General features: G+C 38.6%; 1 protein-coding gene across 5 annotated transcripts in view; it reads right to left on the bottom strand.

The window, feature by feature from the left end:
• Nucleotides 1-3,534: 3,534 nt before the first annotated feature.
• Nucleotides 3,535-22,474, bottom strand: part of ELOVL7 (ELOVL fatty acid elongase 7) — an 85,229-nt gene continuing 66,289 nt past the window's right edge. For all 5 annotated transcript variants that reach the window (XM_070587520.1, XM_070587525.1, XM_070587521.1 and 2 more), the window contains 4 exons: nt 21,712-21,768; nt 12,392-12,497; nt 8,796-8,932; nt 3,535-6,337 (listed from right to left, as the gene is read on the bottom strand). In XM_070587520.1, the coding sequence (XP_070443621.1) occupies nt 6,128-6,337; nt 8,796-8,932; nt 12,392-12,497; nt 21,712-21,768 (510 nt within the window). In that variant the 3' untranslated portion in view covers nt 3,535-6,127. The remainder of the gene's footprint in view (nt 6,338-8,795; nt 8,933-12,391; nt 12,498-21,711; nt 21,769-22,474) is intronic.

Here is a 22,474-nt window from a genome sequence, read left to right as displayed (position 1 = left end):
TTTTCCTTCCTTTTCTGGCCTGGAGTTTTCTTTGGGACATACGCTCCTCCTCACTTTCTGTCTAACAGCCCCTTGTCTTTCCTGAGGCAGCTGATATTACCTCTTCTTTCAAGCCCTTTTCTGAAGTCCTACCTCCAGCCCCGGTAGAACTCACTACTTCTCCTTTGTGTCCCTTCAGTGTACAGATGAAAAACCACCATTTTAACAGCTGGAACACTTGAGTTGTTCCATGTTTGTCTCCCTCCATCCGAGTGTAACTCTCTGTGGGGATTGCTGTTTTGTGTGTGTGTGTGTGTGTGTGTGTGTGTGTATGTGTGTGTGTGAGGGAGACTGGCCCTAAACTAACATCTTTTGCCAATCTTCCTCTATTTTATCTAGGACGCCACCACAGCGTGGCTTGATGAGCAGTGCTAGGTCTGTGCCTGGGATCTGAACCTGCGAACCCCAGGCCACTGAAGTGGAGTGCATGAACTTAACCACTATGCCACTGGGCCAGCCCCAAGGGATTGCTCTTATTTGACTTGTTTTTATGCTCAGTGTCTAACACAGTACCTGGTATACAGTAGGTGTTTAATAAATTGTGTTGAATGAATGAATAAGCCAATAAAAGAATGAGCAGAGGAAGAGAACCTGTAACAATAGCAAACATTTAATTGATGCTTCATTCATTCATTCATTCAATACATGTTTATTGGACTCCTGTAAAATGCCAGCCATTGTTCTAAGCACTTGCAGTCAACAAAACAGACAAAAATGTCTCCCCTTGAAGAGGTTACTTTCTAATGAGGCAGACAGCAATAAACAATATAAATAATAAGTAAGTACACATTGCATCATGTCAGAAGGTAACAAGTGATGTATGGAAGAAAGAACGAGCAAGGGAAAGAGAGATCAAGTGCAGTTTGCAGTAATGGGCAGAGTAGGCAAGGCCAGCCTCGTTGAGAAAGTGAGATTTGGGCAAAGACTAGAGGGAAGTGAAGCCTTTGGCCAAGTAGCAACTTGGGGAAGAACCCCTCCAGTAGAGGTGAAAGCTAAGATGGGAATGTGCTTAGTATGGTCCAGTGAACACAAGGCCAGTGTGGCTAGGGCAGAGGGAGCCAAGTGGCGAGGCATAGGGGATGAGGCTAGAGCGGCAATGGCAGGTGGGAGACAGATCATGGAAGGCCTTGTAGACCACTGTAAAAACTTTGGCTTTTGTTCTAAGTGAAATCAGAAGCCATTGGCAGGTTTTGAGTAAAAGAGTGACAGAATCTAATTTATGTTAAGTGGTGACTTTGGTGATGTAGACAATGCATTGTAGGGAGGTGAAGGCAGAAGCAGTGAGTTCGATAGGAAGCTATTCCAGAAATCCAGGCAGACACAAGGAAGGCCCAGAAGTGGTCAAGCCTTTGATGTTGAGTGAGAGAGAAAGAGGAGAGAGGAAGACCCCAAGGTTTTTGACCTAAACAGCTGGAAGCAAGGCACTGCTCTAAAAGTTTTCCCTGTAGTAACCCATCTCAGCCCCACACTAAACTAATGAGGGAAATAGTATCCTTGTTCCCAATTTCAGGGGGTCACTAAGACACAGAGGGGTTGTCTAGATCACATGGCTAGTGAGTGACAGAGCCAGAATTTGACCAGGCAGACCAGTTCCAGAGTCTGCTCTCAACCACTACACCAAGCTTCCCTTTGTAACAGCATAGTAGGATAAAAGAGTTTTATATTGGGTAAAAATATGAAGAGACCAATGATAGTTCTATAATCTAGGCAAAACTATTTGGGCCTGAAGTAGGATGTTTGGCACAAGAATAAAAAAGAAAGGAACAGATTCATGGACAAGATAACACAAGGCAGGCAGAAGATACACTGACGAGGACTCGTTCAGTTTTTAAGACAGAAGACAGCAGCTCTGAGCTCACAGCTTTCACGTTCAGATAGTCAGATGCTTACATCATTCCTATTGAAGTTCTAAGCACTAAGCCCAGGATGTCCCCTTGTGTAGCCTGGGCAATTTAAACCAACACTCTTTGGACCAAGCTTTCTCCCTTTAGTAACCAAATTGTCCCCTAAATTGATTGAATCCTGTGAGCCCTAGAATAAGTACAAGGTAGAGCAATATTTTCTTAATGCTGCAGTTTGAAGATAGGCGTAAATGCTCCTTAAAATGTTAAGAGTATTGTAGTTTGTAAGGATTGTTGGGTTACAAGTGCTTATACAGCCTGACCTGATACCAGCTATCAATAAAAGCCAATAACCACACCCGGCTAGCATAAAAGTACATAAAATAAGAGCCCTCTGGTCTTCTCTCTGGGGCAGCCTGGTATAACAGGATGTGTTGTGAGCCTGTTCCATTGTAGTTGCATCTTCTGGAAACATCTAGAGAATCTTTTATCCCCATCCCCTCCCCAATTAACACACACCTCGCTCCACTGAAGTGGAGAGAATGATAACCCCTGCTCTCTCTTGGGCTAGGGACTCACCTTATTTTCCTACCCACTCAAATCTGCTGAGTCTGTATTCGCTGTGCATATATTTCATATTTTTACCAGTTACTACAAGGGGCTTTTAAACACATTATTTCATTTAAGCCACACAACAATGTATCAAGGAGAACTTGTACTAGTATTCTCATTTTATAGGTGAAGAAACAGAAGTTGAGAAGTGATAACTGGCTTGTTCAAGGTCATTTGGTATCTAACATCCATGCCTCACAGCTTCAGAGTCAGCCTACTTTTCACACCACCACACTGTTTCTCTGAACCCTGCACCACAGCCCGTCCTTGGTGGATCACTTGCCGGATTCGACTCTCCCATCATAAGCTCTCTCACATCAGCCTCTTTCTCTCCAGGCATACACTCTGGCTCTCTTCACCTCACTCTTCAACAAACTATCTCTGCCTTTAGTGTCTCATGCCTCCACCCCAGCCCACCAGATGACTGTTCTCAAGGTACCACTTTGGTCATGCCTCTCTTCTCTCAAAAACCTTTAAATGCTCCCATTTGCTTGAAGAATCAAGCTCAGATGCTGCGGCAGTTTGTCCCCAAGGTCAGAGCCCTCGTTCCTTTCTGGCCTCATCTCTCTGTATCTCTTACAGGAAGCCTCAGTCTAATTTGGTCTATGAGCCATTCCCTAAACTTTCCTAATATTTTTCTTCCCTTGGCTCTTGATTTATTATTTTTTTTCACTTACCCACTTACTCTTGCACACTAACCCACCACCACTCTGAAATTCTGCAAGGCTTAAACATACAACTCAAATGTAAATTCCTTCAGAGAGACTTCCCTGCTTGCTAAGTGGCAGGGTTTTTGCTCCCATGGCACCTATCACGTTGTGCCCCGTAACATAATTTCCTCTGCCAGTCTGAGAGCTCCAGGAGGTCCCAACTATGTCGCAGGCATCTTTGTATCATTCTAATGTCCACACAGGCCTCTGAACATAGCAAGTACACAATGCGTGTGTAAAATGCTTTGGTTCAATGAGTATTTGGGTTAAAAACCACCCGTCCACACAGCAAACATGCAGTTAGATTCCAAAATAAAAGATACACACACATATACATGTAATACCAGAAATTTATTATAATAGACACACACACACTCACACACATAAACACAAAACTCAAACTTGGACAATATCCATGGAGTTTTCCACAATCTTTAAAAAATTTAACAGAAATAAAGGATAATTGAGGAAACGTAACTTCGTAATTTTATAATTTATATAACAATTTAGTCCACTCAGTTAAGAATTCTATTCAGTCAAGACTGTAAAATGGCAACGTCCCATCGATATTTAAACTTTTGTATTTGTATTTATTTATAATATAGATATAGGTTCTCAAGGATTCATAGTTTTATGCCATAAACCAGATTTTGTAACTGGACTCTTTGTTAGGTAAGCAAACCCAAAGGCAATGAAGTCCTGAAGAGAGGGATGAAACCCCAACAGACACTCTACGTGATCCACAGAGCCCTTTAATAAAACACTGCCAATTCAAACCCTACACCCAGTGATACTCATTTTGATCTACTGATGTTTATATGGAGGATGCTTCTGCTAGTTATGATTTCTTTTCATGTAACATTCTAGCTCTCCACTTCCATTCCTATAATTTAGAATTATATAACATGTTGCTGTTAGCTCATAGGCAAGTCAAACATTTTAAAGACTACACGGAGGTTGGGAGAGGTTGTACAAGGCAGGCCAGAAAGTATGCAAGAAAAGGAATCAAACTCTTTTGTTTTATTTTCTTTTATTTTTGTTTCCTTTTGTCTTTACCCTACTGGGGTCTTTGGGAATTGCGTGTATGTATAACAGCACTTACCACAACTTCTCACTTTAGTACAGGTTGGATTTGAAGAGCTAAAACAGGACAACACTTAAGGCACCCTGAGACTCCCAGAGACATAAATTACAGCTGCTGTTTCTTTTTAGCTCTGCTCTCCTGTTCTTAATTTTTAAAAAAATATGCAAGTCTCCCCGTTTATCAACTCTCATCTTCTCATATTGTAAGCAAGCAAAATCACTAAAGGTCACTTAAAGGCAAATAACCTTATGAATCTGGTAAGTGTGAAGAGAAAAGGCCATAGTACAGACAACAGATTAGGGGAGACACAGAACCACAGGAGTTTACAGTGAGTAAAAACTCAGGCTTTGTTGTACAATAACATCACTGTGTGTTATCCAACGACTGGAGCCCGTAAGTACTAACGGTTTACAGTCATACAAACATAAGCAGTTCTTCAAAATCGAGAACAAATATAACAAGAAAAAAAAGCACTGAGGAAAAATTCAGTATGTCCAAATATTGCTGTTTATTGGATAAAATTCTATTGACCAGTAGTTTGGGTTCTCCAACAAGAAAGTGTGAGAAAAAGAGAATTTTAGAAAGTAGCAATTTAAAGAAATGAAATCTACGAAAAATGAATTTTAGTTCTTCATTATAATATAACTTATAACTGAAAAAAAGAAATCCAGGCTGTTAATTAATTCATAATTCTGGAAAATATTTCTTCATGCAGTATACCTATAACAATAACTATGATGTAGTCAGTCTGTCTCTCTCTTTACTGAGAGAGACCCTTATATAACCAAATCTTCCTGGGTAATCTCTGTGTCACCATTTGCCTCCCCAGTTGCTTCACAAGCGACTCGAACCCATCTTTGGGAACGGTGTATGACGGGTGGTCTAAAATCATTCACGACTGAAGGGTATCTGCAGTGTGTTCATAATGTGAACATTTACACCTCCACCCAATATATCCTTAACAGAATTAAGCCTTTAAACCGTGACAATATAAGAAGGTGACATTATAATACAACAGACAACAAATTTTTCCCACTGAACTACAGAGTACTTTTTCCATTGACAAATTTACTTCATCCCAGAAATATACGAAGTTAACTGCAAAACAGTAACAGCAAAGTGTTCGTTAAGCCATAAGAACAAACCACCTTTTTTCAAAATATTAATTTAACCTTAGTGTCAAGTGCATTGATGTACTAACTGAAAGGACTGCTGCTTTCAAACAGTTTATACAACAAAAGTGTCGTGAGGAAGTCTTACCAGCAAGACTGGTGGTTATTCAAGGGATCCATTAAAAATTATTGTTAGTGATTTTAAATGACAACTTGTCAAAAATTCACTTGACATGCACCTGTGTTAGCTCTTCACCGTGGGAACTTCACTCGAGAGTGAATATAGTGTCTTCTGAATATAGTCAACAAGCAACAGAACCAGATCCCACATGAGAGGGTCCAAGACGTGGCAGAAGGGATTTATCATACGGCATGGATCTCTGTCCAAGCTCAAAATATCTAAGGACATTTTTCATCTATACCGGACTTCTTTGAAAAGTATTGTACTGTTTCACATCCTTCTTTCATTGTAATCAAATGTACTAAACGAAACCTTTAGGTTAGGTTTAAAAGCAGCTGAAAACTGACTGCTTTAGGCTCTAATTATCAGAAGACTGTTATCTGGGAGCTTTGGGCTGTCAAATATCAGAAACCTTAATAACTTATCATAAAAATACAAGCTCTTGGTTTTGAAAAATATACAAAATGCACTACACGTGGAAATATCTCTTGATTGTCAAGGAAGACAACATAGCAGTCTCGTTCATAGATTCATGTTGCACTTGAATTTCAATGATCTTTGTTTTTGCAGATTCCATTTTTCATAGTTTTGGGCAGCCTCTGACCTTTGGTGTAAGCACGGTACCAAAAATGGAGAAAGAGCAGCAGAAAGATGCATCCATAACTCATAATGATGTACAGAAAGACCGGAAACTGGTACTTGCAATCCTCCATGAAAAAGAACTGGCTTACGTGGATGGTGACAATAAGGAACTGGACCTAACAGATGAAAGAATGAAAAATATTGTTCAGAAACGAAGAGCCACAATGGAGCAATTATTTAATGCATTCTTTGCCCGATTACGTTTAAACGCTCTCTAATCGTAGCTAGGCTACTGTTGGGTAGGGAATTTTATCTTTCAATCTAGCCTCCATGGGAGTGATAGTGAGTGGAATAGTGTTAAGACCCAGATGGGAATTTGGAACCACTCTTCAGTCCCACCAAACTGCACAACTGCAGGAGGCGCTATGTACACGTCCCTGGACTGCACAGTGCTGCAGCCCTCCCCTACTGAGAGAACCATCAGAGCAGCTCTTCTCTGAAAGTCTCTGACCTGAGTCCTTGACGGATGAAATGCAAACAGGACCACTACATTATAGTCCAATTTTCTAGGACAGTTTTGATTTCAAATATTCTGTCCTGTTGTTAGGCCAGGTATTTCAATTCTGGGGAAACAAAAACATTCTAATTAGAGCCCTGCTAATTCTGTAGGAGCCAAAGCATTGCTGAGTCCTCATATCTGCCACTTGTCCTCTCCACTGTCATAGATAAAAATATGTCCTATCTGCCAACAGCAGCAGAGAATCTGCAAGGAGTAAGACAGCATTGGTGACCCTCCTAGTGATGCCTAGGAGCTCTGTGTTCCAGAACGTTCTACACAGTCTTAAGAGGGCTACTTTCTGGGCTAATGTCCAGATTTTATGGATATCTTTTTTTCTCCTGATTAAAAGGTAACAGGTATTCAGGGCCAGCCGGATGGCTGAGTAGTTAAAGTCCCATACGCTCCACTTTGGTGGCCTGGATGCACACATTCAGATACCAGGTACGGACCTATACCACTACCAGCCAAACTGTGGCGGCAACCCACATACAAAAAATGGAGGAAGACTGGCACAGATGTTAGCTCAGGGCTCATCCACCTCAAGCCAAAAACACCAGAGGAAGATTGCCAACAGATGTTACCTCAGGGCAGATCTTCCCCAACAAAAGAAAAAAAAAAAGACAACATATATTCTGTGGAAACTTTAGAAAGGTAAAATCTATAAATAATAAAAAATAATAATTACTCACAATCCATCCAGTTATAGTCATAGTTAAGATTTTCACACAGTTTCTTTTATTATCATCAACTTGCATTATCTCGAACTTTTATGACATTTCTGCAGTAGCTACAATTATTGCTCTCACTTTGCAGATAAGGAAATGAAACCTTAGAAAGCCTTAACAACATCCTCAACATTCTTTACAAGTGCATTTGCATATAATAATACAAAATAATGTGTATAATAATAATGAACAAATGTCTGTTCTTTTGTTATTTTTCCACACTATTAAAAAGTTTTTAGGGGCCAGCCCCAAGGCCTAGTGGTTAAGTTCACGGGCTCCATTTCAGCGGCCCAGGGTTTCACCAGTTGGGATCCTGGGCGCGGACATGGCACCGCTCATCAGGCCCTGCTGAGGCAGCATCCCACATGCCACAACTAGAAGAACCCTCAACTAAAGATATACAACTATGTACTGGGGGGCTTTGGGGAGAAAAAGGAAAAAATAAAATCTTTAAAAAAATTTTTTAAATTTAAAAATTTTAAAAAGTTTTTACAATAGTCAAGAGCATCTTAAGTGAAAAAGAGCCTAATGCAAAATTGTATATGCAGTATAATACAAATCATGCAAAAAGTATGCACATATATGCATACAGGAGAAAAGCTAGATGAGAATAAAATGAAATATCAGCTCTGATTATTCCTGGGTGGTGGAATTATGCTTATTTTTCTTTCTCTTTACTTAATTAGATGTTCTAATTTCTCTGCAATGAGCACATACACTTTACAATCAGAAAAAATACTTAGAAAGCAACTGCAAATAATTTTTATGACTTTGTAATATTCCAAAGTAGGAATTAAAATAATTTATTTCACCATTTCCTTATGGTTGGTTATTTAGGGTGTTGTCAATTCTGTTGCTATATATATAATACCATCACTCTACACCATTAATCCTCATAGTACTTTTACTAGTTGGAGGGAAAAAAGGCTGACAAACATTAGGACTAGAGAGGCAGGCACACAAGAAGGCTCATAATTCCCTCAAGGTCATTTAGATCTAGAACAGGGAATTTCTAACTTCTAATTTAATATTATGCCTATTGAGGTTCAGTAACTTTGAGATTATTTTGACCATAAATATATTTATTTTATATAAATGCATAAAATAGTATAAATATACACATGCTAGTTCAACTGTCTGAGCCTCTTGGCTGCCAAATATGCTTTGTTTTCAACAAAGTTCCTGACAAAAGTTTAAATAACATGGAAAGGATAAAGACGGGATGCCATATAGGGGCCAGACACTTTCTATGTCTAATTGTTTTGTAAACTTTGATATTCTAATTCATAGGGAAGATAAGTGACTCCAGTTTAGTTACACATCTGGTTTTAAAGAAAATTAATTACTCACAAGCTGTAATGATGTCAAATATTTTTTCCACCACAAATACTGCTGGTAAGCTGGTCCCAATGCACACAGTCCATAGTAAGAATACATGACTACATGTACAGCTGTATTTAGAAAGGCATGGAATGTTCCCAAACCACCTGGAAAATAAAATTATTATAAAATGGGGGCATTGCTCCTTAAAATGAAACACATTTTTGTCTGAACTGTTTTATTATAATAACTACTTTAATTAGTAGGAAGAAAAACATATATGAAATACCATCTTGATAAGCAGAGGGAGCTGAATAATACAATCATTTAGTAAAATATAAGATACAAATCTTAGAAAATAGATTAGCAAGTCTTTATTCTAACTTACCCTTAAGATAGTCTTATGATTTGGGTTTACTTAAACTAAGTTGATCTTTTTAAACTCGACATATTGCTAAATAATAGTAATCAAATTCATTTTTTAGTGAGGGTTAACATATATAAAGTACACATAGCACATTAACCTTAAGTGTACAACTTGATGATTTTTTTACATATGAATACACCCATGTGACCATCACCAAATTCAAGAAATAGAACATTTCCAACAGCACGTGAGGTTCCTACGTCCCCCTTCCAAGAAAATACCCCTCCCAGCGTAAACTTTATTCTGACTTCTATCATCAGCTATTAGTTTTGGCTGTCATTAAACGTGATATAAACAGAATTATACCAGATGTACTCTTTCGTGCCGACTTTCTTTCAGTCAACAATGTTGTTAAGATCCATCCACGTTGGTGTATGTATTAGTAGTCTGCCTTTTTTTTGCTGCACAGTATTACACTATATGAATGTATCACAATTTATTTATCCATACTCCTATTCATAGCTATTTGGACTGTTTCCAATTTTGGTTATTATGAATAAAGCCACTAAGAATATTTTTGCATATGTCATTGTGTGGAAACAAATTCACTTTTTCCACTCTTGATAATTTTCAATAAATATTTTTAGTGCCACAAAACTTTGGCAGTAAACCCACTAGCTTTCACTAGTAAGCTATGCTAAGTTTGCTTCAATTAATTACTGTTTTTCCAAAATAAACATTTCTTAATTGTTGAACCATCTTTGATTGCTCTTCCATTTGATTATTATCAATTGTGTCTTCCTATCTTGGTTTTCATTTTCTAATTTCACCACCTCTCCTATTGATTCATGTTCAATTTAGAATAGAAGCAAAGAACCCTGGGGGAATGTAACCAATGATCATTTCAGTTGTCTTTAGCTGGACCAGTAATACAGTGGAAAGGGTAAGGAGGTGATTAGTTGATGGTGGGGGAAAAAACAAAACTCTTCCCTAGCATCTCTTTCAATCTGGAAGAATCTGCACTTTTAAGTATAGCCTGATTCCACTTAGTAATGTTGACCTCGAATTTACATTTTTCTCCAAAATGTTCTATTTTCTTTATTCCAGTATTTTTTTTTTTTTTTTGGTGAGATAGATTGGCCCTGAGCTATACATCTGCTACCAATCCTCCCCTTTTTGCTTGAGAAGATTGTCCCTGAGCTAACATCTCAGCCGATCTTCCTCTAATTGTACGTGGGATGCCTCCACAGCATGGCCTGAGGAGCAATGTGTAGGTCTGTGCCGGGGATCCAAACTGGTGAACCCCGGGACACCAAAGCAGAGTATGCAAACTTAACCACTACACCACCAGGCTGGTCCCTATTCCAGTATTCTTTAATTCCAGAAATAAGGCAAAAACTCACAAATTTGGACTAATTATGTTAGAAGAAGGGCCAAATTCATAAACACTATGAATTACAGAAAGTTTAAAGCAAAACAAAAATTGTTGCGTCATAGAAACTAATTACTTTTTAATAGTGATTCATAATTGCACCAATTCCAGATACTTCTAGATACTATCACTACTAAACCACTCCCTTAAAATAACCTGCTTAAACCAACTATTTTTAAGTAGTTTAAATATCCTCCCAATGCCTCATTTACACTGGACTGTGTCCAGGAACACTCCCTTTCTGAACAGAGGAAATCAGATTTCAGCTAAGCCTTTAATTACCACAAATTTCAAGTCAGAAGAAACAGTTAGTGAAGCTTATTAACAACCTCCCAGCTTTTATTATTTACATTTGGATTAGCCTTCTTTCCCCATGAAACTTTAATAAATAAGCTAGAGTGGTGTGAGAACACCTTTTCCGGGGTAAATTAAAAATAGAACAGTTGTCTATTTCTGATAGTTCAGGAGTCTAGCTGCTTAACAGGAGGGTAAGCCAAATACATCTCAAGTCCATTTGAGTCTCACGATGATACGCACACAGGAAATCTATTTTACCCTTGATAATAAACTACATCAGGGCCTTTCTCACCAAGACACCTCTCCCATTTTTTGGTAGAAGACTATCTGTTTTCCATTTAGAAATTTTCACCATTTAAATGTCCTAAAACGAGGATCCTACGGACAGGAATTAAACAAAGCACTAGTGTTTCATAAGGGTCAGTGATCATAAAAGCTATCAAATAAAATTAACTTGCTTCTTTTCTCTAATTATGGTTATTTTCTGATAAGTTATATTAATGTTTGTTCACAGAACAATCATGTTTTAATTAGTAATGTTTTCATATCTTCTCTGGAAAACTTTTCTAATAAAGCATTTTCTAAGCTTGCTTTCTTCTTTATGATAACAGTTCTGAAAAGCAAACATCTCCGAATGAATTACAATCAGTGCCATCATATTTGACTCCTTTGGTCTGGAAAAAATAAAGGAATCACCTGAGTAACTATCATAATTCTCCACATCTCTGGAAGGAGGATTGTGTAATTAGTATGAAAACCTGCCATGGGAATATTTTCATTCTATTCAAAAGGAAAGCTGGAGTGCTATTATCCCAGAGAGCTGTACAATAGACAAACAAAAAATTAAATACTGGATAGAGGTCAGCTGTGCTCAAGTTTTTGAAAGAACAGTTTAAACCGGACAGTTTCTTTCTAGGAATGGAAGCCAATGCCAAATCACATTTCTGGAAATACCTCAGCTCTTATTGCTGTGCTTTCGACTTAAAAAATAATATCAAAACGTCCTTTAATATGACAGGATGCCTAAGGAAGTTGGGACAACTGCAATTGGACACATCTTTAGAGAGCTGTCAGGAGCTGGGGTGTATATCAGTCATCGGAAATTTGAAGGGGAAGGAGATATGGAACTTGAGATAAACATGCTAACTTCCTGGAAACATGCGAGGAATGGCTACAAAACCAAGGCTTTCACCATATTATTTGTTTGTTTGTTTATTATTATTTATTTATTTAAAGACATTTAATGGAGCTATGTGGGAAAAGAATAAAATCCAAACAGAACAACTAAAGGATATGTGTAGACGGCTGTCCCCAAAAGTCACACACATCTAAAGAGTGGAGAGCGGGGGACGACTCTAGATAAGAGTCCTACATTTGTGTTTCCAGCAACAATAAAAGTCAGAAGTTTGAACAAAGGGATTCTTTGATGTTTGGAGTTTCTTTTAAATCACTTTTAAGGATCGAATTTGTGTTTATTGCATACAGAAATGTTATTGTTTGTCACACTGGAACCCACTCTCCCCCGGCTACCTGCAGCAAATTTGACTCCAAACCACCAGGTCCATGGCATGATGGTATGATGGAAGACGTGCAGGAAAGTCACTTGGCTATTTTTCTTACGCAGAACAAAAAAGATCTGAAATAGTTTAAAGAAAATCAAGTTCATATAAAATCATGCATTAATTTATCTAGTGTTACAAAAATATTGGCAGAGTGCTAACTATGTCACATCATAATATGTTTTGAAAGGGTTGCCTTATAGAATACTCATAGAAGCAGCCAATTTGCCAAGGGGCAGCTCAAAAGCTAATTAGTATGAAGGAAGGTAGGTACAATGGCTAGTCATGGGAAAATCAATAAAAAGGTGAAAAGAAATTGTATTCACACTAAAAAACTCAAAGGTATAAAGAGAAGAATAGGACCAAGAATTATTGAAAGAAATGTTGTTGGTAAAAAAAAAAAAATACCCACATGGATTCTGAAATACATGAGAAAGCAGATAGTCTTAATACTTAGGACCAAAATTATTCTACATTGCTCTCTGACACATCCTACAAATTTAGATAAGGGATTAAGCAAACTGAAAGAGGACTTGAAACAAGCTAAAAGTTAGCAAATTATTATTAAAGAAAGATGAAGAGGTAAAAACTTGAAGAGTTAATTGGAGAAACAGGATGGAAAAGAAAGCAAAGCTGCCTAGGAAAAATGGGAAGGGCAACAAGACACCATCCAGATTGAATGTACCCAGTGTTTGCAGAAACTCTACAAACAAAGGAGTAGAACAAAGAGGCTTTTGGGGGAAATTTTTTTGGAAACATATTCAAAAGCAGAATTAAATGTATTAAAAGACATTTAAAATTTAGAAGACCAGTGATGAGACAGACTTCTAAATATGGGACTAGACAGAGCAGCAAAAACGAAAGTATTCAAAACCATATTGGAGCAATGTGGTTTAAGGAAGGACACAGAGGCAGCAACAGTTTCCATAATTGTGGAAGCTGGAACCGAGAACATGCAAAGCAGAAACAATGAAGCCAAAATGCATTTGCTTCCGCACTTGGAGGAAGGCAGCATGGTCCAACAGAAAAAGCCATAAACCAGCAATCTGGGGTCCTGGTCCCAGTGAGCAGCAGCCTTCCTCTGAGTAAGTCACTTAACTTCTTGGCTTCAATTCATTTTCAGATTGAGGGCTGTGGACGTTATAGATCAATGTTTCTCAGCCTTGGATGCATATTACAATGTACAAGAGCTTTTTTTTTTTCATGTAGGTCATAATATTTATAACTATTAGTTTATAATTTCACTTGTACATTATTATTTGTCAGTCACCACATAAGTCCACCCCTTCACCCCTGTGCCCACCCCCCAACCCCTTCCCTCTGGTGACTACTAAAAACTATTCTCTTTGTATGTGTGTTTATCTTCCACATATGAATGAATGAAATACTGGTGTTTGTCTTTCTCTGTCTGGCTTATTTCACTTAACATAATACCCTCAAGGTCCATTCACATTGTTGCAAATGAGACGATTCTGTCTTGTTTCATGGTTGGGGAGTATTCACTGTAGATATATACCACATCTTTAGCCACTCATCAGTCAATGGGTACAGGTTGCTTCCACGTCTTGGCTATTGTGAATAATGCTGCAATGAACATAGGGTTGCATAAATCTCTTTGACTTGCTGATTTCAAGTTCTTTGGGTAAATACCCAGTAGTGAGAGATCTGGGTCATATGGTAGTTTTGTTTTTAATTTTTTGAGAAATCTCCATACTGTTTTCCATAGAGGCTGCAACAGTTTGCATTCCACACCCTCTTCAAAATTTGTTATTTTTAGTCTTGGTGATTATAGCCATTCTAACAGGTGTAATGTGATAGCTTAGTGTAGTTCTGATTTGCATTTCCCTGATGATTAGTGATGTTGAACATCTTTTCATGTGCCTATTGGCCATTTGTATATCTTTTTTGGAACAATGTCTGTCCATATCCTCCGCCCATTTTCTGACCAGGTTCTTTGTTTTTCTGTTGTTCAGTTGTGTGAGTTCTTTATATATTATGGAGATTAACCCCTTGTCGGATATATGATTTGCAAATATTTTCTCCCAATTGGTGGGTTGTCTTTTTGCTTTGATCCTGGTTTCCTTTGCCTTGCAGAAGCTCTTTAGTCTGATGAAGTCCAACTTGTTTATTTTTTCTTTTGTTTCCCTTGTCTGAGTAGACATGGTATTGAAAAAGAACCCTCTAAGGCCAATGTCAAAGAGTGTACTGCCTATATTTTCTTCTAGGAGTTTTATGGTTTGAGGTCTTACCTTCAAGTCTTTGATCCATTTTGAATAAATTTTTGTGTATGCAAAAGATAATCGTCTTTCATTCTTTTGCAGGTGGCTGTCTAGTTTCCCAACACCATTTATTGAAGACACTTCCTTTCTCCACTGTATGCCCTTAGCTCCTTTGTCGAAGATTAGCTATCCAAAGATGTATGGTTTTATTTCTGGGCTTTCAGTTCTTTTTTTTTTTTTTTTTGAAGAAGATTAGCCCTGAGCTAACTACTGCCAATCCTCCTCTTTTTGCTGAGGAAGACTGGCCCTGAGCTAACATCCATGCCCATCTTCCTCTACTTTATATGTGGGACGTCTACCACAGCATGGCTTTTGCCAAGCAGTGCCATGTCCACACCTGGGATCTGAACCGATGAACCCTGGGCCACCGAGAAGCGGAACATGCGAACTTAACTGCTGCACTACCAGGCTGGTCCTTATTTCTGGGCTTTCAGTTCTGTTCCACTGATCTCTGTGCCTGTTTTTGTACCCGTACTATGCTCTTTTGATTACTATAGCTTTGTAGTATATTTTGAATGGGGATTGTGATATCTCCAGCTTTGTTCTTTTTTCTCAGGATTGCTTTAGCTATTTGGGGTCTTTTGTTGCCCCATATGAATTTTAGGATTCTTTGTTCTATTTCCGTGAAGAATATTATTGGGATTCTGACTGGGATTGCACTGTATCTGTAGATTGCTTTAGGTAGGATGGACATTTCAACTATGTTTATTCTTCCAATCCTTGTGCATGGACTATCTTTCCATCTCTTCATGTCATCATTGATTTATTTCAGTAATGTCTTATAGTTTTCATTGTATAGGTCTTTCACCTCCTTGGTTAAATTTTATTCTTTTTGTTGTGATTGTAAATGGGATTGTATTCTTGAGTTCTCTTTCTGTAAGTTTGTTATTAGAGTATAGAAATGCAACTGACTTTTGTAAGCTGATTTTGTACCCTGCAACTTTGCTCTAGTTCTTGATTATTTCTAATAGTTTTCCAATGAATTCTTTAGCGTTTTCTACATATAAAATCATGTTGTCTGCAAACAGCAAGAGTTTCATTTCTTCATTGCCTATTTGGATTCCTTTTATTTCTTTTTCTTGCCTAATTGCTCTGGCCAAAACCTCCAGTACTATGTTGAATAAGAGTGGTGAGAGTGGGCACCCTTGTCTTGTTCCTGTTCTCAGAGGGATGGCTTTCAGTTTTTCCCCGTTGAGTATGATGTTGGCTGTGGGTTTGTCATATATGGCCTTTACCATGTTGAGGTACTTTCCTTCTATACCCATTTTATTGAGAGTTTTTGTTAGTGGATCTTGGATCTTGTCAAAAGCTTTCTCTGCATCTACTGAGATAATCATGTGGTTTTTATTCCTCATTTTGTTAATATGGTGTATCACATTGATTGACTTGTGGATGTTGAACCATCCGTGTGTCCCTGGTATAATCCCACTTGATCACACAGTGTAAGATCTTTTTAATGTATTGCTGTGTTTAGTTTGCCAATATTTTGTTGAGGATTTTTGCAACTATTTTCATCATTGATGTTGGCCTGTAATTTTCCTTCTTTGTGTTGTCCTTGTCTGGCTTTGGGATCAGGGTGATGTTGGCCCACAGAATGTGTTAGGAAGTGTTCCATCCTCCTCAATTTCTTGGAATAGTTTGAGGATAGGTATTAAATCTTCTTTGAATGTTTCGTAGAATTCTCCAGAGAAGATATCTTCTCCTGGACTTTCATTTTTATGGAGGTTGTTGATTACTGTTTCAATCTCTTTACCTGTGATTGGACTATTCAGATTTCTATTTCTTCTTGATTCAGTTTTGGGATGTTTATGAGTCTAAGAATTTATCCATCTCTTCTAGATTGTTCAATTTGTTGGCATATAGTTTTTCTTTTTTTTTTTTTTTTGAGGAAGATTAGCCCTGAGCTAACACCCGCTGCCAATCTTCCTCTTTTTCCTGAGGGAGGCTGGCCCTGAGCTATCACCCGTGCCCATCTTCCTCTACTTTATATGTGAGCTGCCTGCCACAGCATGGCTTGCCAAGCCGTGCCATGTCCGCACCCGGGATCCAAACCAGCAAACCCTGGGCTGCCGAAACAGAACGTGGGAACTTAACCACTGTGCCACCGGGCCAGCCCTGGCATATAGTTTTTCATAATATTCTCTTATAATCATTTGTATTTCTGTTGTATCCATTGTAATTTCCCCTCTTTCCTTTCTAATTTTATTTATTTGAGACTTCTCTCTTTTTTTCTTAGTGAGTCTTATAAGGATTTATCAATTTTGTTCATCTTCTTAAAGAACCAGCTATTAGTTTCATTGATCCTCTCTACCTTTTTTTTTGGTTTCAATTTCATTTATTTCTGCTCTAATTTTTATTATTTCCCTCCTTCTGCTGACTTTGGGCTTTGTTTGTTCTTCTTTTTCTGGTTCTGGAGATTTTTCTCGTTTGTTGAGGTGGGCTTATATTGTTATGAATTTCCCTCTTAGGGCCACTTTTGCTGCGTCCCATATGAGTAGGTATGATGTATTTTCATTTTCATTTGTCTCCAGATATTTGTTGATTTCTCCTTTAATTTCTTCAATGATCCATTGGTTGGTTGGTAGCACGTTGTTTAGTCTCCACATCTTGTCCCTTTCCCAGAATTTTCCTTATAGTTGATTTCTAGTTTCATAGCATTATGGTCAGAAAAGATGCTTGATATGATTTCAATCTTCTTAAATTTATTGAGGCTTGCCTTGTTTCCCAGCATATGGTCTATCCTTGAGATGTGCCATGTGCACTCGAGAAGGATGTGTATTCTGCTGTTTTTGGATGGAGTGTTCTATATATATCTATAAAGTCCATCTTGCCTAGTTTTCCATTTAAGTCCACTATTTCCTTGTTGACTTTCTGTCTGGATGATCTATCCATTGATGTAAGTGGGCTGTTAAGGTCCCCTACTATTATTGTGTTGTTGTTAATATAACAAACCTTTTAGGTTTGTTAATAGTTGCTTCATGTACTTTGGTGCTCCTCTGTTGGGTGCATATATATTTGTAAGTGTTATGTCTTGTTTGTGGAATGTCCCTTTTATCATTATATATTGCCCCTCTTTGTCTCTCCATGCCTTTTTTATCTTGAAGTCTGCTTTGTCTGATGTAAGTATGGCAACACCTGCTTTCTTTTGTTTGCCATTAGCTTGGAATATCTCCTTCCATCCTTTCACTCCCAGCCTGTGTTTGTCTTTGGAGCTGAGATGTGTTTCCTGTCTTGTTTTTTAATCTATCCTGCTACTCTGTGTCTTTTGATTGGAGAATTCAATCCATTTACATTTAGAGCGATTATTGATATATGAGGGCTTAATGCTGCCATTTTATTGCTCGTTTTCCAGCTTTTCTGCATTTCCTTTGTTTCTTGTTCCATATATTCTGGACTACCAATTCAGTTAGGTAGTTTTCTATGAGGGTTTTCTTATTTTCTCTTTATTTGTTATTTGTGTCTCTGTTCTGATTATTTGTTTAGTGGTTACCATGAGGTTTGTATAAAAAATCTCATAGATGAGATACTACATTTTATGATAACTCTTATTTCCTTAGACTAAGCCAATTCCATCCCTTTCCACTTCCCCTTCTAAGTTATTATTGTCTCAACTTATTCCATCCTATGTTGTGAGTTTGTGGTTAAAATGATGAGATTAGATTTATTTTTGGAGTTTTCCTTCCCTTTATGTTTAATGTTTTAATTAAGTGTTTGCTAACCTGTTCTGATAGAGAGCTGTAATTTTCTGATTTTTGTCTACCTATTTATCTCCTTGCTCAATGCTTTGTAACCCCTTACTTTTTTTTCAGGTATAAGGGCCTTCTTGAGCATTTCCTGTAGAGGGGATCTTGTGGTGATGAACCCCCTTAGCTTTTGTTTATCTGGGACAGTTTTTATTTCTCCATTATATCTGAAGGATATTTTTGCTGGATGGAGTATTCTTGGCTGAAAGTATATATCATTCCACTGTCTCCTAGCCTGTAAGGTTTCTGCTGAGAAATCTGCTGAAAGTTTGATAGGGGTTCCTTTGTAAGTTATTTTCTTCTGCCTTGCTGACCTTAATTTTTTTATTTGTCATTGACTTTTGCCAGTTTTACTATTATATGCCTTGGAGAAGGTCTTACATTGATGTAGTTAGGAGATCTATTGGCTCTTTTCACTTATATTTCCAGCTCCTTCCCCAGGTTTGGGAAGTTCTCAGCTATTATTTCTTTGAACAAGCTCTCTGCTCCATTCTCCTCTTCTCCCTCTTGAATACCTATAATCCTTATGTTGCATTTCCTAATTGAGTCAGATATTTCTCAGAGAATTTCTTCATTTCCTTTTAGTCTTAGTTCTCTCTCCTCTTCCATCTGAAGCATTTCTATATTTCTGTCTTCCAGATTGCGGATTCTGTTTTCCATAATATCAGCTCTACTATTCAGGGAGTCCAGATTTTTCTTTATCTCACGCACTGTGTTTTTCATCTCCAACATTTCTGATTGGTTCTTCTCAATAGTTTCAATCTCTTATGTGAAGATGTTCCTGCTTTCACTGAACTGTCATTTCTGGTAACTTGTTGAGTTTTTTAATGATAGTTATTTTGAATTGTGTCATTTAGTTTATAAATTTCTATGCCTTCAGCATTGATTTCTTGCATGTCATTTTCCTTCTGGTCTGGAGATTTAGTATATTTTTTCATACTGTTTGATGGTATGGATTTGTGCCTCCATATAGTCATGGTATCTGCTCACAGCTCCCCCCTGCTGCCACTGGGTAGGGGTCAAGAGCTGTGTATTCTTAGCCCACCATGATCTGCGGCTTGCTGCTCATTGCCTCCGGTTTTCCATCTGTGTGGGTGCTCTGGCTGACTGGCTGAGCTGTAGCACCAGCTAGGGGGAGGGGCACTTTCTTTTGCCTGTGTGATCCTGGAGGCATTCTCATTTTGCCCTATCTGCTCTCCTGGGATGCTAGCTTAATGAAGACACCCCTTCAATAGCTTAGTCCCCTCTGTGTGCGGCTTTCCCACAGGCTGTGAGGGAAGTTGGAGAGCAAAGGTGTTCCCATGGAGAGCTGCCCCTCTTCCCTCTCCTCTCAGAGCTGCACAGTCCGGAGCCCAGGGTTGCTGCTGTTGGGGGAGGGAGAGAAGATCCCTTATCTCCTGCCACTTCCTCTGGGGGTCCAGCATCTTCACCTCCAGGTGTATAGCTGCATGGATCTCTCAGATGTCATTTTTGTTGCATGAGTGTCCTCTGTTGGTATATGAATGTCCTTTCCATTGTATCTTAGCGGGGAGAGTCTAAGGGGAGAGCTTGCTCCACCATGATGCTGATATCACTTGAAAGAAACTTTTGAAAAATAGCCATGCCTGCTCTCTACTCCAGATCATGTGGCATCAAATCTCTTGGGGTGGGACCTAGGTTTTTTGTTTTCTAATGCATTAAGTCTACTGGACCATGAGGGTTGAGAACCACTTGACCACAAAAGGGGATCTCAAAATGTGGCCTCTAGACCAACAGTAATAATATCACCTGAGAAGTGGCTAGGAATGCAAATTCTTCAGCTCCACCTAAGACCTGCTGAATCAGGAACTCTTGGGGTAAGATAAAGTCATGTGTGGTTTTGTTTGTTTGTTTGTCTGCTGAGGAAGATTCACCCTGAGCTAACATCTGTTGCCAGTCTTCCTCTTTTTGCTAAGGAAGATTTACCCTGAGCTAACATCTGTTGCCAATCTTCCTCTTTTTGTATGTGAGCCACCACCACAGCATGGCCACTGATGAGTGGTGTAGTTCCACTCCTGGGGACTGAACCCAGGCCGCCAAAGTGGAGCATGCCAAACTTAACCACCAGGCTACTGGGGCTAGCCCAAGTCATCTGTGTTTTTAACAAGCCCTCTATGTGATTCTAACGCATGCTAAATTTGAGAACCACTGGATTCTATGCTCACTAAAGCCCTTTCCAATTCTAACATTATGCGATTATTCAGCTGAGAGGGTGAAGCATGTTGAGATTTGCTACAAGAAATGTAGTGGTATATTTTCTAAACAGAGAATACACTTGTTAGTCTTAGACCTAGGACTGGTTCCAGATAACTAAGATCCACATGCCACAAAGATACAATAAATACCCAACTTTCTGAAACTACTCTGGAAACAAAGGCACATGGCTTTCTCCTCTCATCATGGACCCTAATTCGCAGCATTTGCTTTCCCAGGGCCCAGGCACCTAAATTCAGAGTTGGTCTGCAGGAAAGGAGCCAGTAAGGACAGACTTCAGAAAGGCAGCTGGAGACAGTTTTGATATTACCCAAATTACTGATATCCCAGGGGTGATTTAACATTCTAGTATAAGTTTATGAATTTTGAAGTATTTATCTTCTTTTTTTTTTGCTGGGGAAGATTTACCCTGAGCTAACATCTGTTGCCAATTGTCCTCTCTTTTCTTTTTTTTCTTTTTCTTGCCTCCCCAAAGCTCTAGTAAATAGTTTTATACTCCAGTTGCAAGTCCTTCTAGTTCTATGTGAGCTGCTGCCATAGCACGGCTACTGACAGATGAGCAGTGTGGCTTTGCAACCAAGAACTGAACCTGGGTCAACGAAGCAGAGCATGCCAAACTTTAACCACCAGGCCGTCAGGGCTGGCTCAGCATTTATCCTCTTAAAGGAGTATGGATGATACAGTATGAATAACCAAAGGTCAATTTTCCTCTGCTCTTTGCTTCCTGAACTTGCCTCACAAAACAATTATCATAAATCTGCAGAAAGATGTACAGTTTTGTAATATATATGACAGTCACAGGTTTATCTTAATCAGGCAGTAGATATACAAGAAAAACCTCATGGAGTTTGCAAAAGACTGAAAAATAAGCTTATTCTATCTAGTCTCGAAAGTTACTGATAATAAAAAGTAAAAGATAATATTAGGTCTGCCTGAGGAGGAGAGATAACCAAAGTTACTAGACAACAGAATTCTAGCAGTTTATTGCTCTCATTGAAACGTCAAACATTTACCAAATGTGGTGACTACATACTCACAGTATCTAACAGCTCGATAAATTTGGAGAAGTAATAAAGCCAGCAGGTGCGTGCCATCTGCAGAAACACAGATACATATGAATTTATTTATTTATTTTTTTACATGGAAGAAAATTTTATTTTTTAAAATTTTGGCACCATACACATAACATAAAATTTGCCAAATTAACTTTTTTTTTTTTGCTGAGGAAGATTTGCCCTAAGCTAACATCTGTTGCCAATCTCTTTTTGCTTGTGGAAGATTCACCTGAGCTAACGTCTGTGCCAATTTTCCTCTATTTTTTTTTTTTTTTGCTTGAGGAAGATGTACCTAAGCTAACATCTGTGCCAATTGTCCTCTATTTTGTATGTGGGTCAGCATGGCTGCCAACGAGTGGTGTAGGTCCATGCCTGGGAACTGAACTTGGGCTGCCAAAAAGGAGCATGCCAAACTTAACCACTAGGCCACAGGGCCAGGCCCCCGTGTTAACTATTTTTAAGTATACAGTTCAGTGGCACTAAGGACATTTACACTGTTGTGCAACCATTACCACCATCCATCTATAAAACTCTTTTAATCTTGAAAAACTGAGACTCTGTACCCATTAAACAAATAACCCCGACTCCCCTCCCCCCAACCCTTGGCAACCACCATTTTGGTTTCTGTTTCTAAATCTGACTACTCCAGGTACCTCATATGATAAAATCATGCAGTGTTTGCCCTTTTGTGCCTGGATTACTTGATTTATCGTAACGTCTTCAAGCCTCATTCACGCTGTAGCAT

Source organism: Equus przewalskii, chromosome 20 (genome assembly GCF_037783145.1).
Source record: "Equus przewalskii isolate Varuska chromosome 20, EquPr2, whole genome shotgun sequence".
NCBI classification, from domain to species: Eukaryota; Metazoa; Chordata; class Mammalia; order Perissodactyla; family Equidae; genus Equus; species Equus przewalskii.
This window is presented reverse-complemented; position numbering and strand designations above follow the sequence as displayed.